The 21,821-nt window shown below is 32.5% G+C and overlaps 5 protein-coding genes and 1 non-coding gene across 8 annotated transcripts; 3 read left to right on the plus strand and 3 right to left on the minus strand.

The window, feature by feature from the left end:
* Positions 1 to 1,522: 1,522 nt before the first annotated feature.
* Positions 1,523 to 2,472, plus strand: LOC107482696 (protein DMP2). Its single transcript, XM_016103235.3, has one exon. It carries the CDS (start codon positions 1,666 to 1,668, stop codon positions 2,230 to 2,232), a length of 567 nt encoding a protein of 188 aa, XP_015958721.1. The 5' UTR covers positions 1,523 to 1,665; the 3' UTR covers positions 2,233 to 2,472.
* A 3,276-nt stretch (positions 2,473 to 5,748) lies between these two features.
* Positions 5,749 to 7,464, minus strand: LOC107482695 (uncharacterized). The gene is made up of 4 exons (XM_016103234.3): positions 6,629 to 7,464; positions 6,346 to 6,553; positions 6,130 to 6,259; positions 5,749 to 6,053 (listed from the first exon to the last, which is right to left on the minus strand). Exons 1-4 carry the CDS (start codon positions 7,390 to 7,392, stop codon positions 5,764 to 5,766), a joined length of 1,392 nt encoding a protein of 463 aa, XP_015958720.1. The 5' UTR covers positions 7,393 to 7,464; the 3' UTR covers positions 5,749 to 5,763.
* Positions 7,465 to 9,372: 1,908 nt separating this feature from the next.
* Positions 9,373 to 13,219, minus strand: LOC107482694 (putative E3 ubiquitin-protein ligase RF298). 2 transcript variants are annotated; one of them, XM_016103231.3, is made up of 4 exons: positions 13,151 to 13,213; positions 12,786 to 12,815; positions 10,517 to 12,566; positions 9,373 to 10,115 (listed from the first exon to the last, which is right to left on the minus strand). In XM_016103231.3, exons 3-4 carry the CDS (start codon positions 12,560 to 12,562, stop codon positions 9,573 to 9,575), a joined length of 2,589 nt encoding a protein of 862 aa, XP_015958717.1. In that variant the 5' UTR covers positions 12,563 to 12,566; positions 12,786 to 12,815; positions 13,151 to 13,213; the 3' UTR covers positions 9,373 to 9,572. The 2 variants fall into 2 exon arrangements, with proteins under 2 accessions (XP_015958717.1, XP_015958718.1); XM_016103232.3 differs by lacking the exon at positions 12,786 to 12,815 and having other exon boundaries at positions 13,151 to 13,219.
* Positions 13,220 to 14,263: 1,044 nt separating this feature from the next.
* LOC107482692 (uncharacterized) lies at positions 14,264 to 15,588 on the plus strand. Of its 2 annotated transcripts, none has more exons than XM_052260768.1 (4): positions 14,264 to 14,426; positions 14,676 to 14,828; positions 14,937 to 14,982; positions 15,162 to 15,588. In XM_052260768.1, exons 1-4 carry the CDS (start codon positions 14,397 to 14,399, stop codon positions 15,218 to 15,220), a joined length of 288 nt encoding a protein of 95 aa, XP_052116728.1. In that variant the 5' UTR covers positions 14,264 to 14,396; the 3' UTR covers positions 15,221 to 15,588. The 2 variants fall into 2 exon arrangements, with proteins under 2 accessions (XP_052116728.1, XP_015958716.1); XM_016103230.3 differs by having other exon boundaries at positions 14,275 to 14,587.
* On the plus strand, positions 14,497 to 14,599 carry LOC127746948 (U6 spliceosomal RNA). Its single transcript, XR_008008753.1, has one exon. It is a non-coding gene; the product is annotated as a U6 spliceosomal RNA (small nuclear RNA).
* Positions 15,589 to 15,948: 360 nt separating the features above from the next.
* On the minus strand, positions 15,949 to 16,782 carry LOC107482691 (peptide methionine sulfoxide reductase B5). The gene is made up of 3 exons (XM_016103228.3): positions 16,597 to 16,782; positions 16,256 to 16,412; positions 15,949 to 16,171 (listed from the first exon to the last, which is right to left on the minus strand). The coding sequence occupies exons 1-3, from the start codon at positions 16,695 to 16,697 to the stop codon at positions 16,013 to 16,015; spliced, it is 417 nt and encodes a 138-aa protein (XP_015958714.1). The 5' UTR covers positions 16,698 to 16,782; the 3' UTR covers positions 15,949 to 16,012.
* Positions 16,783 to 21,821: the final 5,039 nt, after the last annotated feature.

Genomic DNA, 21,821 nt, shown 5'->3' on the forward strand with positions numbered 1-21,821 from the left:
TATCAAGATAAATATAAAATATATTAATTTAGTGTCTTTAAATTATATTATTTTTATTTATATCTCTTCTATTAAATACAATTTTATGTTTTTATACTTCTATTTCATGTCATGTTTTTTTAAACAAACCCAGCCTTGTATTCATAATTTAAATGATGATGCATCATCTTATTGGTCGTGTATATCATATAGCGTCAAGCAATTAATAAATGACCTAAGATATGTTTTAATTTCTTGTTCAATTTAAGCCGGAACTTAACTTTCCAAAAACAACTAAAACCCCTCTCACAAGAAACAAAAACAAATAAAATCAATCATATTATATATCCATGGTATATATATATAATTGGCTTTGTAAATTTTAGATAATCATTATCAAACGTAAGCATGAAAATAACAAGATTAGACAACAAAACATTAGATATTAAATTTAATTTTCTTAACTGGTACTAAACATTGGATCATATGATCTTTAAAAGGATATGTATGTATATCTGAATGCTGATTCGGATTTTTAATGTATAAAATTAGAAAAGCAACTTTTTTAATTGTTTAACGCAAATATTAAATATTCAAACAATACTTTATCCAAAATAAATATCACTCTCGACTATTAATATTGGTATTCAAATGACATAGTTATGAATATCGTTATGAGGAAGTACAAGGAGTCAATGGAATATTTGTACTATGTGTACAATTGAGGGTTAGAGATATTCGATTCAGTATTTGAGATAAATTATTAGTGTTACTTTTTTCTATCAACTTAAACTTTTGGGATGAGTGGTTTCATAACATGATATCAGAATTCTAGATCGAGTTCGATCCTTAGTAAACCCCAAAATCATCTTAAACTTTTGAGATGAGTAGTTTTATGACATGAGATATTTATTATTTCTAATACTCAGATGGTTATTTTACACATTGTACAAATATTCTATTGACTCCCTATATGTAATTTCATGAAAGTATAACAAAGGCAAATGAAAACTCCCCAAAGTAATAAATAAATAAAAATCGATCGTATTCGTATATATGCATAATGCATACGCTTCATGCATGTGTGTATATATACAAAGCACGCCTATCATAAACAATTAAGGATATTATTCTTATTTCTCCATAAACTACTATTATTAGGGCTGCTCAAATTAAAATACACAAAGAACTACATACTACTAGTTAATGTTTAAGGAGGGAGTTAGTTAGTTTATCATCATTGAACTAGGAAAGAAATAGCGTGGCCAACCTGCTAATCACTGTATAATACTATAATTAGTTCCTAGCTAGTACATATCTTAACATCTCATTCTTGTTTTGTCAACTACGCATGAATCGGTTTGGTACATACGTATATAGTTTTTTGAAAAAATATTAAAAAATTATCATAATTTATTATTTTTAATTATTAATTAATTATTATTATTTAAAAATATAAGATAAAATATATTGTTAAATTATCGACTTCAAATTTAAGAGCCTCGAGTAGAAGCAAGGGAAGATAACATAAACGCTCCACTCTACCATCAAATTATGCGTAGAAGCAACTAATTAACACTCTCTCCATCCCGAATAACGTTCTATAAATGACCAAAACAGAATCATCACAAACTCCAAGTAAGTGGTTGTAAGCTGTAACTGACTCTTAACAGAATTACAAAAAGCATGAGTAATAACAGCAGCATGTCAACCAAGGCATTGAATAGTCTTGGAAACCTGATAAAGCTGCTGCCAACAGGGACGGTGTTCATGTTCCAGTTCTTGATCCCCGTCGTAACCAACAGCGGCCATTGCACCACGCTCAACAAGTACCTCACCGCCGCTCTCCTCGTAATCTGCGCCTTCAACTGCGTCTTTGCTTCTTTCACCGACAGCTACGCCGGCTCCGACGGTCTTCGCCACTACGCTCTCGTCACGCCCAAAGGTCTCTGGCCTTCTCCGGCCTCCGACGGCGTTGACATGTCAAAATACAAGCTTAGGGTGGGTGATTTCGTCCACGCTTTTTCGTCGCTGATTATTTTCGCCATCTTGGGTTTGCTTGATACGAACACGGTGCGTTGTTTCTACCCTGGCTTTGAGTCGTCGGAGAAGGTTCTGGTGCAGGTTCTGCCGCCGGTGATTGGAGCGGTTACGAGTGCTGTGTTTGTTATGTTCCCTGATAACCGCCATGGTATAGGGTACCCTACCAGCGAGGACCCTAATGACGTTACTAATAAAAATTCCAAGGCCTAATTAATAATTAATAAGATATTTATGTTATGTTTAGGGTAATTATTATTCAAATATAAACGTATCTTCAGTTAACGAATTTTAGAGTTATTTCCTTAATTGGTTAATTATTGATGTTAGCTTGCTTTGTTTTGGTTAATTCATCGTCGTTTGTATGTATGTATATGGGATCTAATTCGTATTAAGGTGGAAACTCAGATGCCTGACTTCACGTGAAGTTAATAATTAAGAGACGTTAAATGATTTGATTGATTTGACTAAATTTTTATTTAACAATTTTCAATTATTAACTTCACGTAAAATTCACTGCACCTAAATTTTATTATTTAATTTGTACAATTGAGTTTTATTGTTTAATTTGTACAATACATATGTATGTACATGGTACAAAGAGGATTGAGATGTTTGTATTTTGGTATATATACATGCATATTATCTATTCTTTTGTATTTTTTATAAATGAAAAAGTTTAGGGTCAACAACTTTATTAAATTCTGGTCAGTGTATGTAATCAGCAAAGAGAAGTAAGTCATTTGATGAAATTTCACACCATTAAAATTATTATTGATGATTATTTAATAATTACAAATCACAAAAATTGCTAACCTTAATATTTTTCTGTATAAATTACAAAATAATATTTCTTCTTACAAATTAGTCCATCTTTTAATTTCACTAAATATTAAATACAATAAAAATGATAATTACCGATTCAGGTCAAGTTATTACCCTTTTCATTCGGGTATGGACAGGTCGGGTACCTGCATATTCGAAAACTCCTGCCAAGTCTAACCACGTATTGATACTCCTTTTATTAAGAGTTTATCGCTAGCCAATGGATTGCTATATACATAAGGCGAGATTCTAACTCTTAAGAATTGTTTATGCGGACGAGTGAGATGATCACTTAACAAACTCAAATTGATTAAGATAAATATTAATTATTTTAATATTTTAATAATAAAAATTTTAAAATTTTAATTTTAATTATAACTTTATAAAATATTTATAATAATAATTACTATATATATTATTTAATTTTTTAATAAAATTTTTATGTACAAAATACGGGAACATACACTAGTTATTACCTAAAAATTAAATGCGGCCTGAATGAAGTTATCCTAATAATATTCATAGACCTCTCTAATAAAGAAACAATTGTAGTAATTTCGGATAGGAATGAACAATCTACATCTTAAACATATGTCTCTTAGTTAAGATCGATGAGACAATATTTATCTTTTTCTATTCAAATAAATAGGGACTTTCTATCTGCAATAACATATCAATTGCGACATCTTAACTGCATTATTTCTACAGATTTGGGTGTGAAGGAATAAGTACGTAGTACGAGTTTGTCTAATATATATATTCTCTAAATTATTTGGAGAAAACTTTGATGTAATTATCAAATTATTAATTGAAAATTTTAAATATCTGAACAGTATTTAAGAGATGTGGTAATTAAAGTATTTCATATGAAATTATTAATCGAAAATTTTAAATATCTAAACAGTATTTAAGAGATGTGGTAATTAAAGTAGTTCTAAGGGAAGATAACGAAGATTCTGTAGTAATTAGCTACAATTTGAGAAAAGAATAATGGACATAAAATTGAATTGTTACAATTAACTATGGTGAGCACATTATTAGTACTCTAAATTAGCTAGTTATTAGAATAAATTATTAGTTAACTAGGTAGTGTTATAAATAGGTAGTTATAGGCTATAGCTGTAAGTAGCTTCCTTTATTTTTCTGTTTTTTTGCATCTCGTGAGAAATGAAACTTTTTCTCTAATTGCTCTGAACCTCATTTTCTCTCTTTTTGCTTTTATTATTGATCAGATCAGGATTACAATTTTTTTTAGAATAATTTAACATATTTGACTAAATTGTTATCTAATAATTTTTAACTATATATCAATTTCACATAAAAATAACAGTATATAAGTCTTGACCAAACTATTTATGTGATTTAATTATTATTGATTTATTTATTTTGTTAGTCCTATGATTTTATTAAATTTATAATTAAATCTCTTTTTTTTAATTGAATACTTACATTATTTTTAATTTTGAAATTAAGTATTTCGTAGTATAAAAAATATTATACTTAACTAAATATTTATCCACAAATTAAAAGTATCCACAATTAAAAACTTCATTAGAATTTTTATCATATATTTTTTTTAAAAAATATTCTATTAATTTTAATATTTTTAACATAAAAAATTTAATTATAAAATTAAAAGTAATATAAGAACACAATTAAAAAAAATACAAAAATTTAATTATAAATTTAATAAAACTATAGAAACTAATAGAATAATTAAACCATTATTATTCTATGTTATTCAAGTTTTACTTAGATATGTTTTATTGTTTAAATTTTAGTAATCAAGTATTTGCACTGCATAAAAATTTAACATATCTCTAATAATCAACTTTATTTTTAAAAAAATTGTTACTAAATTGCTATATTGTGCGGATCTTTTTTTATGGGGATTTATATATGACGTAACAGCTAATTCATTTAAAAAAATAATAATAATCTAAATAAAACTTATTTGTAAAGTATAAGAATTTGATTAGAAATTTTTAAACATGGATTTGATTGAAAACAATTCATAACATAGAAATCTGATTACAAGTTTTTAAAAGTGTGAAGTTAATTATTAAAAATTAAATTATAAACTACATATTAGAGCCATAAAATACTACCCTAATATATAGACATAATATTTCATGCACATACTTAAATAAGAGAAAAGTTTAATATTGGTTTTCTATCAACAGTTGATTAATTATTGACTTCATAGTCATATTACTTTTAAGATAGAATAACACACATAACTACAAATTTGTATATTTAAATTGAATTTTAGTGCTATTATTTATTGCATCAATTTATTCATTTCAATAATTTACCAGCAGTCATGATTGGATTACGTAGCTTCTCCATGTAAGAGAGAAGTCCCTTCAAGAATTAGGTTTGTGGGATGATTGTTGAAGCAACAAATATAAGTGCATCATTGCCACCAATTCAAACATGGGTCACTCTACTATACAAATTGAAGTGGTATAGAAAAAGAAAATAATTTTTTTATAGTTATTTTTGATTATTTTATTGTTATTCAAAGTGTGGGTCTTACCTTTTTCAATTTCTCTTTCATTCTATGAAAAAAAAGAAGATCTGTAAACTTACATTTTTACCATATAATTCACCTTCAAACATTAACATCGCCTTTTACAAATACTTGATGATTCTTTTCTTTTGAACTACCTTTTTGCAATGATTTGTCAACATGTATGGACACATTATATTAAAGTGAAAATTCACGTGCAGTTGTCTTCATGTGAAGTTGATAGTTAAAAATTATTAGATGAGTTAACAGATTTGATTAAATTATCATTTAACGATTCTTGACTATCAATTTCACATAAAGTTAAGTGCACGTGAGTTTTCACCATTGGTTACAAGATACTGCTTTAATTTAAAATTATAGTAAGCATCCCATAGCAGAATGTTATATCAAATTTGTGGCTTGGTTTCAATCAAGTATGATGGTGCTGATTTGCATACATCAGTTGCAGAAGCAGAACAAGGCGGTGTTCTTATTCTCACAACCTTATTCTTTAGCTTCTTGCATTGTCTGTGAGCAAAAGTGTTCATTTTCACAATGTCCACCTTCACAATGTGGTGATCAGAAGTTCCCTTTGAAGAAATCACTGAGTATGAACCTGGAACATATTTGTATGGCGAATTAGGCGAAGCCAAAATGTAATCCACCCTTGTTCCATACTTACATGTCCCCTGCACATCTGTGTCAAAAAACCATTCAACTTTTTTTTGTCTAGAATTTTGAGAATCATAACTTAGAGAGTAGATTAGTAGTACTTTGGCCTTTGGCGATGATGACGATGGGTTCGCATTCGCCTGCATAGTCCTTTGCATCAACATAGTCTTTTGACTTCATCAAGTTCATCACATCTGTCTTTGGTCTTGGCTTTCCTAGCTTCTCATAGTACTGCATCAGAAAAAGAGGCTCTTGCTTGAGGAAAAGTATTCGATACAGAAAGCAATTATTTCAATGATTTTTTCATAACAGCTTACCTTAACAATATCATTCCATCGCTCAGACGAGTAATCAGCTCCACAAAGAGAATTGAGACCTCCTGCCAAGATGTGAGGAGGGTCATTGGAATGGATTATGGCATGGACTTGCTTCATTCTCCAAGTCTCATCCAAATGATCAAGTTGAGTAGAGTGGAAATTGATTTCCCCTGCCCATGGCACATCAATTGTGGCCTTCAACACATTCCTAACCAATTGAAAATCAATAATGATACAAGATTTATGAGTATGAGGTTAAAACTTAAAGGGAAGAAAAGAGAACCTGAAATCTTCATCATCAGCAATCTTCTGAACTCTGCACCTCTTAATAGGCCATTTGGATAAGATGGCATTTCCAAATTCTGGTGCCCAACTCTCAGCAAACACATACTTCATCCCCAAGGCACCTGCCAAATCAGAGAGAGGCCTCATCCCTTTCTCTTCCTCAGCCTTCACATCCTGCAGTGCCACCACATCCGCGTCGATCTCCTGGAGAACTTCTAGAATGCTTCTGCTGCTTGTCAACTTGTCAATGCCCTCATACTGATTCATAAGGAAAGGAAAGCACACCGGGGAGCGAGCAGGAACGCTTGTCCCTTCTTTTTCCCTCATTGATGCAAGCAATCTACTGTTTGCCAATGAGATCTCATTATCAGGAAGATTAATTGAAACCTTCAAGTTTGATCTTGGAACAATCTTGCTATCACAATGCAATGGAGATTGCTTTAGTATACTCTTTGGAAATTCAACCATTTTGGAATTCTTCCTGTTGGATCCTCCTTGTCCATGATCCAATTCTGAGACTGCAGGAGCAAGAGAAAACATGGCAACATTGAATGTCGCCACACGAATCGGCCTTCCAGCTTCGCCACCATTTGAGTGTATTGTAGCTTTCTTGTCACACTTCCAAAGTTCTGCTCTTGATTGACTCTTGCAGCTCAGTTTCCTGAATCTTCTGATAACAACTTTAGACCTCGGACGCTTCCATAGAGTCCACCATATCTTGGAACAAAGCCGGCCGAGTTTTCCTCGAATCACACTCAGCATCTTGCAACACAAGAAAACTAGTTCCTTAGTTAATTGCTAAAAAAGAATGCTGCAATCTGCATAAGTATTTGGTTTCATCCTAAACACACTTCAATATATTGGAATAAATGGAGACAAAAGTAGGTCCTAGCTTCTAACTACTCCACGAGGGATATGGTGGATAAAAGTCAGAAGAGTTGACAATGGTAGCCATGTTGTTGAGCTTCCTTTTTTCAACACAAGACAACAAAATCCAACTGCTACGATTGGCAGTGGCAAACAAAACTCCAGTTGTTATATTAATAATTACACAATCAATCATAAAATTGTTAGTAAAATAAATAAGACTTCTTTTTAAGTAGGGTCAACTAATGGATTCTTAATCATCATTGTTTCTTCTTGGTGTTTGTGTTGTATCCCGTGATTTGCAGTCATTTCTGACTCCATAGCCTGATTGATTCTGATTTAAATATGTTGAGAGCTGAGATCTTGCTCCCTGTAGAAAGCTATAGTTTAGTTGTAATGATTCTTCTATTTTAGTCTTGGAAGAAAATCACACTTTCTTCTTTACATGGTATCTGAGTTATTATGTAATCATTGGATCCTGCTTATAATTTTTAAAACAAATAAAGCTTTAGATTATACATTTTTTTCTAATATTTTTGAAGATTTACAAAGGTATTCATATTTCAAATACTAACATAAAGTTGAGAGTCACATGCAGTTGTCTTCATGTGAAGTTAATAGTTGAAAACCGTTAGATGATTTGACATATTTGACTAAATTATCATCTAACGGTTTTTTAACTATCAACTTTATTTTTTACAATATATGAAATTATTCCTTACCATATTGTTGAACCATCTTTGCCTGTCTCTTAAAAATTTGCATATGCAGTGTGCTGTGCTATATTTTATTTGGATTTAGTTACTCTATCCAACTCAAAGAAAGTTCATGAATCTGAGATTCATTTTCACTGAACAAGATCAAGTCAATAATATAGGTAAAGAAAGTGAGTGACAGTTAGACAAAATCATAATTCAATTAGCTGTTTTAACAGGAAAACTTAATAAAACACTTTACAAATGATATATTGATAATAACATATAATAAAATATATACAAGTTGCAATGCATACAAAGAAAAAATAGTGTCAGAAACCATGGCCAGCCCTTTAAGAATCACAAATAATAAAAATATAATGAGTTTGATAGTACAACTGTACAAGAGCAGTAAAATAAAAGAGGTTTTAACCTCAAATCCTTGTCACTGATGGTGGTTACAGTAGTAACATTCATGATACATTTCACCTAATAAATAATAATGGTTCCTTACTAAGGCTATGCTTAAGGGTAGGAAATTCATTTACATTGATGAAAATCAACGTTCAGAAACTCCACATTACTATTATTCAATTAAGTGGATAAGTTAGGGTAGTTAGAACTTTAGTACTTTAGTTTGAATTTGTACTGGTATCTTTCTGTTACTTTTTGTGGATTTTGTATGAGGTATGAGAAATAGTTATATGTTACTAAAATACACTTTGATATATGTTTTAGGAATATCATAATCACTCATGTTCAGTTTTGTTTACATAAATTCAAGTAAATTCTCTCTCCTAACTATAATATAAGACTCTTCTTTGGTTATATCATTGTAACTACTTTGAAAACTAACCTAGTTGGTTTTCAAAAGCATAACCAGCTTAACAAGAAAAAGATCTTTCCACCCCTAGCATCAAAACAGCACAAACAACCTCCAAGATTTGGTAATCAATTAGAATTCATTAACCTAGTCAAAACCAGTTCACAGCTCCATGAAAATTAATCTCTTATTCCTCTTGTCTAGTACTTTTTAGCATATAATATCAGTATTTAAAACAAATTATAAAGAACTATGAAAATTCCTTTTGCAGCCTCAATTCATATGTACTGTTGTTTGGTGGTGTCTGGTGTGTAAAATATAAAATTGTGATTTTTGTTTACAGAAAGAAAAATGGTGTATTTTGCTTGCTGACTGTAATTCCAAAATTATGGCTTGGAAAATATTACAAGAGTGTTACTTACCTCTATGATCAACATTGACAATGAAAATAAATTAATGTATACATCAAACAAATCTGCATGATTCAAATGCATTATTCTATGCAAGTGAGTCTCACTGACATTATTTAAAACTCTCAACCCACTTAAGCAAATAAATTAAGTATGAGCATAACGAACAGAAATTCGCCGGTGAATGGGACTCCGGCAAGAAGGGCAATCTTGCATACCCTGTTTCTCATGCAGTTCATTGCATGTAGTGCAAACCACCTGATGAGCACAGGGGAGGAACACGACCGACATCTCCTCGGAAAGGCACATCACACATTCCCTCTCTCGTTTCACACCAACCATCAAGGAGTAGTCACTTAAACTAGTAACCAGTTCTGAGATACAAGAACTCTTTGATTCTTCCATATAAGTGCTGTTTTTCATGTCTGTATAGCCGCCGTTGTGGCTTCCATCGATTCCCTTTCTCAGTGCAGCAATTTTGAAAGAGTCAGTCTTTAGCCTCATTTGCGCGATTTCTTTTTCGAGCTTTTGGATATCATCACTGTTCCTTTGCAAATCTATTTCTGCTTTTGATTTGATCATCTCTTCCTTGGATTTTGTGGACTCTTCAATTTGCTCTCTTTCCTTTCTTATAGAACTTGCCTGAAGGAGAAGTTCATCTTTTGCCTTTGCTGCCTGCTCCCATCTAGCCTGTGGTATTTTTCCATTATAATGAGAAGAAGCCAAGTAACAATGCAAGTAGTGCAAAAGTACTCTCACAATTCAATTCATTTTAACATCAGTTATAGTATCAATTTTCTCGTGAAAAGGGCAGAGAGAGTATGGAAATGGAACCCTCAAAATTTAAATGAAACAAGAAAGATGCAAGGGGCAGAAAATGATTCATCAGGAGTTATTGTAAGTCTTTTTCTCTGCTATCACAGTTCATCATATGAACATTCATACCATGGTGGAGGCTATGCATTTCTTTAGATTCAAGGTCATCAAATTTTATTGCCACATCAAAGCTTGATAACTAACATTCAGTGTGTTTCAAACCATTTCTACCTCCTTTAGCAACTCAGTAACAACAATTTCGAAATAGTATATACCTCAGCTTGCTCTTGTTGTACTTTAGCTTGCTCCAAAACCTGCTGTAGTTGGGCTAATTTGCACTTTACCGTCATTAGCTCTTCCTGAAATAAAGATTTCTGCTTCTCCCGTGACTGAAACTTTATTTGAGTCTTCTTTTCCCTCCTTGAGATCTCTTGACAGCTTGTGGCCGATTCTGCCGCACGTAACTTAGCAGCCTCCATCTCTCGCCTCAGCATAGCATTCTCCACCTCAAGCTTCCGGACAGCAGCATTAGCTCGTTCTACCTGCCTGCTTGCTTTGCGCAAGGCATTTTCCATCTCAGAAAGCTTCTTCATGGTGTTTTCCTCAAGAGTTTGCTTCTCTTTTTTTAGAAGTTCAACTTCGTCTTTCTCTTGCCTTAGTGTCTTGAGCTCAGCCTTGTCCTTACTCAGCCGACGAGCAGCCTGCATAACCTTCTGATTCGCCCATTCAGTCCATTCTTGAAGCTGATTTTGCAGCTCTTGTACCCTCGGAATCAACTTCATAATCATCTCATCCTTTCTATCTTGCGGTGTCCATTGCCCCAGGGACTTGTCAAATAGTATCCCTGTACAACTATCGTTAGGAGTCTCATTATTGCAACATAATGGCGTTGTAGAAGACTTGCTTTGGGAGCACAATGAAAGAGAAAGGTCGGTATCTGTGGCAGATAATGCAGTTGGGACAGTGACTGTAGGTATAGTATCTGCTGCAGGTATTAGAGACAACGTATCCGTTGACCAAGAAACAGTATCAGTAGAATCAGAGCTCACTGTGATGGGGTTAGGATTAAGATTGTCTTGGGTCACATCAATTCCCATTGCCTTACTTATCTTTAAGGATGCACTCTTTAAGCTTATTGCAGTAGCTTCTGAAATGGATTTAAGTTTTCTCTCCAAGATTAAACTACTCAAACCACTTCCCTTTCCTCCTCTTGAAGACCCTTTAGATCCATGTGTCCGACAACCTTTTTCAACATGGAATGACTTCTGTTGAAGAATGTAATCCCTCTTGGAACCAGTGGAATTTACCTTCCTAACACTACCACACTTTTCTTCTAATAGGGGGGACTGAGATGTTCCAACATTACTACATTCAGCATCAGCGCTCTCTTTCTCCAAGAGTTCATCAAGAATTTGAAAATTCTTTGAGTTGTTTGCAACAGAATCTCCAGCCACATCTGATTTCTCAGTTGAGGAAGCAGATTTACAAGGACTTGGAAGGGTCAATTCAGCACCTTTTGCTTCTATATTTGATTGCGATTCGGGTTGAACAGAAGAACAACCATCAACCATGCTATCACTACCTAAAGGGTCGGTGTCCATTGCACAAGCATGTGAAACATTCATGTCACAAATTAACAGGCACCACATTGCATCCCCAGTACTAAAGAATGGTCGAACCTCCCGAAGCACACAAATTAATTCAGCCAACATGTACTTCTCTAGCTGGACTAAATCCTCAAAACCATGCTCTTGTGAAGGATCCATCTCTTGTCCATTTCTTAGCAATGATAACGTATTATCAACTATATTCGATACAGTATCTTTACATCCATAACAGATGCCAGACCTTAAGATGGATTTTGTAGCAACTTCTTCGGTGTATCCACTTGCAACAATCTTTTTTATTGCGCTCTTAAAAATGGTGTCCAAATTGCTCAAGAGAAGTTCTTCCAATTGCACTTCTGTGAGATCACTCCAATCAGCATCACTCAATTCATCCACCTCATGCTCCTCCTTGGGTTGGCTAATCCCAACTTCTGAAGAAACCACAGGACTAGACAATCCAAGTTCAAGCTTCAATGCATTAGAATGATCTTGATTAACACTGGACGGGTCAAAAACTGAGGATTCCTCATGACCTGCTGTTGTTTCGAATTTTTCGGCAGAGAATTCATAACTAATGCTTTCATGTTGAGGCGAAGGAACAATGTTATTTGGTTCCCCTAAAGGTGGATCAGTTCTGAACTTTCTCTTATTCCTACTTCCCTTCTCTTTGACAGAAACCGAAGGAGACATTTGACTGGCAACCAATGATGCCATTTAGCTGCAAACCAATCAAAGGAACCAAAAACTGAACATTAACAAAAAGTTACACTCAAAATTTAATGCAAAAATTAAGATTGACAAGGAAAATTCAGAGTAGTAAGTTACTAAGTTCACAACATTGGATTATAACGCTTTGCAGCAATTCATAGTTAGAAGTTAAAACGAACAAGAGGATTATAATGCATTGCATGTATTCAATAACAGAAAAAATTACTACCTGCAACCTGTGATGTGTAAGTGTAACTTCCTGAAACATTAAGATAGATAAAAAAAAAAAAAAAACTTGAATATATATTTATATTATTAATAGTAAATTAATAAAAAGGCACTTCTCAGAAACATTGATTCATCAATCTCAGAGTTAAACTAAGCATCCCCAGTTGAAAAAGGTAGAAAATTTGAAGTACCCAGATAAATTGAGTCGCGTAGCAATACTTGAGATTCAAGCAGTGATCAGAAAAACGATAAAAGAAATTGAAGAAAAAGTGTTCCAACTCAGAAGGACCCCAATACATGTGGGAACTGGGGAAGAAGCTTATCAAGGATATAATAGGATTAGAATTCGATGATCGAGAGACATACCTAATGCAAAGCAAGTCTTTCCAACAACCAAGGTAAGTAAGATCGATCTTCGAACCTCGGAGAATCAGAATGGAAAAACAATCCAATAATGTTTGTATCTTTTATATATATAATATATTTTTTCTGCTTTATTTTGAGAGAAAAAGATAAATAGATGTTTAATATTTTTTAATTCGAAAATAATCAAAATAAATAAATTTAGATTAATTAAAAATATAAAAATTTAAAATTGTTTTTGATATTTTAAAATATAAAATATTTAAATTTTTTGTTTAAAATATATAAAAATAAATTAATCTTTTAAAAAAATTTAAATGTATCACATATTAAAAAATAAAAAATATTTTTATATTTTTAATTAATTAAAAGTTTATTTATTTTTAAAATAAAAAATCAGAACTTATTTATTATTTACTCTTATTTTTATTGAAGCTGTAGTTGAATGTGTATTTTTTTTATGATAATTAAGTTAGCATCATAGGTTATAATTTTATATCAATATCATAGATAGATTGTAAATGTAATTTTAGCTCTTACATATAATTACAATTTTGCTCACATAAATATTTTTCTATAAATATTTGTTTTTTCTTTAATTTTTTTAAAGTTTTTTTTCATTTAACTGGTCAAATAAAATTTAAAAAATTTTGATTTTATTACTTATCGAAAATAGTGTTAGTTTGTTCTCAAAGAATTTTAAGATCACACCAGCATTTAAAGCATTAAAGAGAGAAATTAAAATAAAAATCTTATAGATTTTATTAAATCAAAATAAAAGAATAAACCTTAAAATTTTATAAATTGTTAAATATTCTAACGACATGATTATAAGAATAGTAAAAACAGGACCAAAAACAAACTAAAATTAGCCAATAAATTATAATTCAAATGACATAGTTTTTTTATCTTCATTTAAAAATTTCGGGTTGGAGTCTCACATCTAATTTTAGAAAAAAAATAAAATAAAATAAAACTATAAAAATATATATGCCAGTATAGACGTATAGTCAATTCCCAATTAATTATTGACTCTTCAAAGCATATATTAGTAGATTCTCAAAGCTCCCTATATTAGGCTTGCATTTCTTAGCTTTTTCTTAGGATAAAATGCAAAAATTATTTCCTAAATACAAAAATTGTTTACTATTTAGTCCCAGCTCCCTCTCTGAAACTGAGTTAAAGAACTGAATTATGACTTATGAGCTCATGCAAACTGCGATGGAGATGTTAATCGTGCTTCATTTTCATGTTCAGTTTCTCGTTCTCACCTGACTCGGTAAAGTCCCACATCGTATAGCGTTTTATTACTTTGATAGGATATATAGGAAAGCGAGCAAGTAAAGCTCGTCCCTTCGGGGACATCCGATAAAATTGGAACGATACAGAGAAGATTAGCATGGCCCCTGCGCAAGGATGACACGCACAAATCGAGAAATGGTCCAAATTTTTTTTTCTCCCCTCCCTTGCAAAGCCATGCTCATGCGGATTTGGAAATTAAGTAATTAGGGTTAATTTATTTTTGCAGCTTCAAACGCGAATGGATCACCAACAGTTAAACCCGAGCGGAGCGAAACCGGTGGCTGCGGCGGCGCCTCCGCTTCACAAAAGTGACGCGGACGACGACGACGAGAACGTTAAGCAGCTCGACGAGTGTTCTACTCTCTACCTTTTAATGCAGGTGAAAATTCTTGTGTTACTCTCAGCTTCCTTAGACCCTAAACCCTTCAATCTTCGAATTGGAATCCATCGCACTCGTTCGACTTGTTTTTTGTCTATTATATTTCAGGATTGCGTTGTTCGAACAAACAGGAATTGGAAAGAATGCCAGCCAGGTATGTTTCTTCAATTTCAATCACTTCTCGATGATTTGATTCTTTTTCACGAGGCTTTTTTTTTTTCCACAACGAAGATCATTGTTATTCTGTTGAATGTTACTTAATTTTGTTTTCTTTAGAAGCCCTATATTGCAAATCAATGATTGTAAGTAAATTGTTGAGTTTTTGACATACAGAAATTCAAGCTCTGAAGGAATGTTTTGAGAAAAAGAAGAAGATAAACAAAGGCAAGTAAGAGAATTTTGAGCTGGCAATAATAAAGGTCATTCATGAATTTGTTTGTACGAATGATTCAATATTTCAATTGAAACTGGTTGAGATTGAACTTGTGGAAATGGGACTCCATATGAGATCCCTTTATAAAGGTAGATTCTAATTTGAAGATAACAGAAAGATGATTAAGAAGAAACCATTTTGGCATTATTGATTTAGATTTAGTGCTTAGGATTATGCTTTAATTCTGGTTGCTCTGCTGTTCTTAGGTGATTTGATATGATTGTAACTATGTTTTGAAGAAATTGTTGAAGGGCCAAACACAAGGGAACCGTGTTGATATTTTGTATTCATCATAAATTTGCATCTGAAAGTGGAGTGTTTATAAGACACCATACAAGATCAGGGGTAAAATAAAGTAGTTTAGGTGTAGGTGTCAAAGTTGAAGGCCACATAAACATTATACAATAAGATCTTAAAGTAATGGTATAGGCATCAATATGGGGTGGGTGCAAGGTTTAGATGATTAAGAAACATTGTCTTTCAATCAAGTCCTGTCCCACACCAAGAAAACAAACTATTGCATTGGCAGACCACCAAACAAAGGAAATTGATCGACTATCCTTTCTTTGCAGTTTATTCTAAAATGATTTTATTGGCGAAACCCATTCTTAATTTATTTGGATCATATGGCACAGTGTCTTGCAGAAATCCATATTTATGCTACAAACAGAAAGGGATATAAATAGATTTTGCAAAGAAAGAGAAAGGGATTTTATTATTGCCTCAATTTTCAATACATAGGCCATCATGGTTAAGCAGTAGAATTAGATGGAATAAACTTAACAGAAACACTATTAACACAATGGCGTTCATCAGTGGGTGTCTTGAACCCCTCTCCTTTGAAAACATGACCCAAATGGCCACCACATGCTGCACAAGTTATCTCAGTCCTCCTCCCATCTGGGTCCGGCTGAAAGTGGTTTATTCAATCAATGTTGGCAAAGGAAAAAACAAGAGATGAAAATCCAAATATTGAATAAGAAAAAGAACTCACTGAGCGATTGATGGCACCAGGTAAACCCTCAAAGAAAGCAGGCCAACCACAACCAGAGTCAAATTTAGTGGAAGACTTGTAAAGAGGAGTTGCACACCCAGCACAGTTGTAAACCCCTTCTTCATAGAACTTGTTATATTCTCCAGTACCCTTTAATCTGCACAAGTTCCCATTGCAGTCACATATTCTTAGATCTCAACTCAACTCACTTTATAACCAATTTCATGTCTTAAAAGGAACTTATATATATATTTGCCAAAAACTACCAATGATTTTAAGAAATGGCACTAAAATAACTCAAAACAATGAGAACAGAAAAGGTTGGGGAATTGAATTCATACTCAGTTCCTTTCTGGCGTAGGATCCTGAACTGCTCAGGGGAGAGAATGGCCCTCCATTCCTCCTCTGATTTCTGAACCTGAAACTCTGTTGACCCTGCCATTCAATATTCACTCTTCCTCAAAAAGCTTTCTGCTTTCTCACGCTGAAATTGCACGCAAGCCGTTTATTATTTATAATAATTTTTTTTGGTGACTTTTTTTTTTGGTGACTTATTATTTATAATAATAATAATGATGGAACCCCATTTGGATAAATAATCTGGGAAATTATGGCAATCACGTGATAAACTTTGACTTCACTCGGATTTTCCCGGATAAAAAAAATGAACTTGGACGGAAAATTGGGTCATGGCAGAAACTGGGGGGCAGGCAGGACACGTGGCATATTAATTTAGTTGCCTTCTCAAATCTTGTGTCACCGATGAGTAACACCCGTAATTAGCTTCCTGCAGATCAGCCCAATAAAAACGTGCATTGTATTAAATGGATCCGAGTTTTCAATGATGGATTAAAAGCCCAATAATACCTCAAAAAGACAAAAAAAAAGAGTTTTGAGTTTTGACCCCAGAAAATGAATTTTCCTAATAAATATAGTAAAATTTAAAATTATTTCATAAAAACGTTTAGAGAAGAGAATCAATATCAAACGTAAGACTCTAAAACATTTATAAAAGTAAAACTGCCTACTTCATTTTACTAATAAATATAAAAGTTTATATTATTAGCTAATATTTTTGGTGTTCATATTATTAGCAAATTAAAAATTAGCAAATAATTTATTTATTGTAGATTTTTTATAAAGACAGTGTGTAAAACATATTTACAAACATATGTATGAGCAATTATTTAATCGTATCTAATCTAATATCATCTTATAAATGAACTTTTTTTTAATATTGTGTCAAGAGTGGTGTTAGCCGTCAAAATAGTCCAGCAAGTGAGATTAATGATAATATGGGAGCCGTCAGTATTAGCGACAAAAACGTCGACGCTATTAAGTAGAAAACAGCATTGACGTTTTGTGTAAAACGTTACCAACGTTTTGCCTTGCATGGCCGATAAGTGACAACTTCTTCTTTCATCCCACACATTAACCAAAAAGCCAATCCTCCTCTTCTTCTTCGTTCATTCTTTTTTTTGTGTGTGTCTCCATCCCTATTTTTATTGCTCCATCCATCTTAAAAAACAAATCTAAAAGTTGAAAGTTGGTTTTTTTTTCGCTCAACAACAAAGAAAATGCAGCCTCATACATAGAAACAAATATATATTTTATATGTTCTATTAGTAGTTAGTTAGAGTTAATCCTAATTTTTTGAGCTAAAAATTCTAGAAATAAAATGGTATATAATTTTTTTAATTATTTTTTTGTTTAGTAGATAAAATTAGTTATTAGTTAATTAGGAGTAGTTAGAGAATATATTTTCTTTGTTATAATTATAATAGTAGTATTAGTTGTTAGTGTTAGTAAATTGTTGTTAGTATATAGTATTAATTGGATGTTAGTTATATTTTTTTAAATTTTAGTTTTAGTTTAATTAATTTTTTTAAACAGCATAAATTTTATTAATTTTAGTTTCATTTTATATAATTTTTTTAAAAACAACCCGTTTTAGTAGTTTTAGTTTTGTTTTAATACTTGTTAGTTATAATTTTTTAGTGATTTAAGTTTTTGAGTTAAATTTTGACTAAAATATATTAGCTTTAATTATTATTTAAAGACAATGGGTTATTTTTGGAAAATCAACATCTTTGATTTTCTCGAACTAAACGTATAATTTGATACGTGAGGTCTGTACTCTAGTTTGATGGTAGGTCAAAAATATTCTTTGCATACCAATTTTATTAGCCACATGTATTATTTAAAATTAAATAAAACCACCAAATACTAGTACAGGTTGTCTGTATAGAATATTCGTCACTCTCTTTAAACCTTGATGATCTACATTCTGAAAAAATATACTCTTAAGTCATTTATATGTTATTGAAAGAGGAACAATAATAACACATGAATTTTTTAACAAAAAAATTCACACTGTCATGTATATCATGCAAAATCTGACCACTGAAATATATTATTAAACTAACATAACTCTCCATTTTATACACTTATTATATTTATTTATAACTTTTTTCATTTAACAAATGCAGAACAACTTCAACTACTAAAAAGTTAAAAGCTCTGAACTCTCTTAAAATTTAAAGACAAAGAATTTGTGTTGCTCACTTTCTACTATGCTTAAAATGTTTTTAGCATATCATTAAAGTTTCTTTTATAGTTAATTTTATATTATTTTCTATTCATACCAGTACAAAACATCAACAATATTCTTATTTTTTTTGCAAAACATCAGCACTATTTTGATCATTTTCAATTTTAAAATTCATGTCAACACAAAATGGCACCACCGTTTTTTATGTTTTAATTAAAAAAATTATTCAATTACAAAACGATAAAGCCAATTTCCTCTTCTATCACTTTTTTTTAATACTTATTTCTATATAAAACAGCAATGCCGTTTTTGCTTTAACCATAAAATATTTTAACTACGTACAAAACATTTTTATCGTTTTATGTGTTCTGACAAAAAAAATTTCTTTACCATAACAGTATTAAACTCATTTATAGAAAAATATCAAAAAAATCACACATCTCCTTGCAATATTTAAAAAATTCAGCCTCTTATAAATATATAAAAAATCAAAAGTACTAGAAATTGGTCCATAGACAAATAATGGCTCATTTTTTTCTATATGGAAACAAGAATCATGGAGTGCAATGAAATAGAAGAATAGAAAGAAATTCCACTGTTATGGTATAGAATAAAACATAAGTTACGTTTTATAAATTTCAATATTTTTTAAAAGTAATAAAACGTAATTTCCGTTTTAAAAATTTAATGTTTTTAAATTTTTTTTAAATTTCTTTTTGGCCCAAACGCATCTTGCGTTTTATGGATGGGCAAATTTTTTTTTTTCTAAAACAACAAACGCAACCTGCATTTTTTGGGCTATCAGATTTTATTTTTGAAGGGCGCAAAACATAACTTACGATTTTTAGGTGTCAGAAACTTTTTTTTGTAAAGTATAAAATGCAGGATGCGTTTTTTTGAGAAAAAAAATATTTTAATCCAGATTATCACCTATATATACAATTCGGAGTTTATTTGGAGTCTCTCGCTTCACTTCTTCTCCCATTCCTCTCTCTTCCGTATGTGTTAGAGTTGTGAGTTTTTTTTTTTTACAATTTCCTGTGTCAAAAAAGTCGAGTTAGGTAAGGTTGAAATTATAGAAGGTGTTGCAAATTTGCGAGTATATTATAATGGAGAGATTATACCAAACACACATGAAGGAGTGACTTTTGTTTGTGAATATCCTTTTTTATTTGCTATTCCATGCACCATGAATTTTGTAGAGTTGCAAAATGGTCTTTGTGATAACATACAATGTCACATTTTGAAAAGTGTGAACAATATTTTATACAATAATCCTGTACAAGTATTTGGTGGGTTGATACAGTTTCAAATAATGTCCATCACTGACGACACAAGTATGCAGCAGATGTTCTATATTTATCAACAAACCCAATTTCACGTGCTGGTGATAGAGTTGTACGTGTAGTTCGAACAGTAGTCGGGACTGGATGCGGTTGGCGAGGAGGTCAATATTGATGAACTCGGGGATATAGATTGGGAAGAAGATAATAACGACAGTGAAGAGGAGCTCAAAGCCAACTGCTGTGTGTACCACTCGTGGTACACTGGGAGAGGATGAAAGTCAATAATCTCCTCGCCTAACTGCAATGTGTTATAGCGGTCAGATCTCCACCTGTTAACCCATTGACTGTAAATCTCTCCCCAGTCATGGTTCTGTGCTCCTGTCAACCGCTTGTAATGATCACGACCAAGGTCGAACACCGGACCTGGTGGAAGCTGTTACATCCCGAATTGTCATCTAACTCAGTCTGTCGGGTTCCATTCTATGCACTCGAATGACACTAACGGCGACTAGGTGGAGCACATAACCAAATGGGCAGCAAGGACATCCGGAACCCCCACTCCCATATACGGCCGTCATATAAACTGCACATTAGTTACCAAGAGGCCAATTAGAAAAATTATTTTTCTTATAAAAATATTTGGCATTAATGGTGACAACTTACATCGTCAACTTTCATGTCGTCGAGTCCTCGCCTAAAATGCACACTAGGTCTCCGTATATATCTTGTATGTCGGCGCCAATAACTCCACCTAAAAAAAACAGAATGATTGCAACATCAACAACCACAACAACAACAACAATAATAATACCAACATCGCCGAGCTGATCGTGGGGTATAGGTGCCAGGAGCGGCATACGCTCCCACGCCCAAACAAAAAGCAGTATCAGTGGGCCATCCTTCTCTTTGCAGTTGTATCGTGATGCATGACACAACGATCTGTATAGGTGTGCCAGACTGGCTGCCCCCCAACTGTATGCTAAAATAGTAAAATCCGATGAAAATTCTGAAGTAGCGCTAGAAACTTCGAGTTCAATGAAGTGGTCGACTTATCCGGAAACATAACTGTTCTGAGCACACAGAAAATGTGCACCAGGACGTACCGCTCAACAGACTCGTGAGTGTCACACGGCTCGGTGTCTCTGCACCGCCGGACCCATGCAAGATTAACCTTCCCCAACACGTGATCTTGCGGACCGGGCTTCCGAGCAAAATACGCAATACAGTTCTCCACCAAAAATTGGTGACTACTGTCTGATCTACCCGTAACGGTCTCCCCATTAATCGGAAGACCAAGAATATAACTCACATCTTCCAGCGTCACCGTCACTTCATCGACCGAAAGATGAAATGTGTGAGTCTCCAGCCTCCAGCGTTCCACCAAAACACTCAGTAGTCCAGAATGACCTCTCATTTCGCCTACTCACGAAACATGTTGAAACCCAATTAATGCCAGTGCTGCTGCAGCTATATCGTTAAAGGTATCTGTGCCGCTACAGCTACCTCAAAGATATCTAACAGATCAAGTTTTTTGGATAATAAATTCCTGATAACCTACGAAAAAATGATAATTATTAAATTCTAAATAATATCAGTTAATAATTTATTCAAAAAATTAACAAAAATAATTAAACAGTACTATTATTATTATCTTAAAAAATAATAATAACTATTATACAGTATTCTATAATGACTAACAATCATAATAATAAAACTAATAATAATAATA

The sequence above is a fragment of the Arachis duranensis genome, chromosome 4, assembly GCF_000817695.3.
Source record: "Arachis duranensis cultivar V14167 chromosome 4, aradu.V14167.gnm2.J7QH, whole genome shotgun sequence".
NCBI lineage: Eukaryota > Viridiplantae > Streptophyta > Magnoliopsida > Fabales > Fabaceae > Arachis > Arachis duranensis.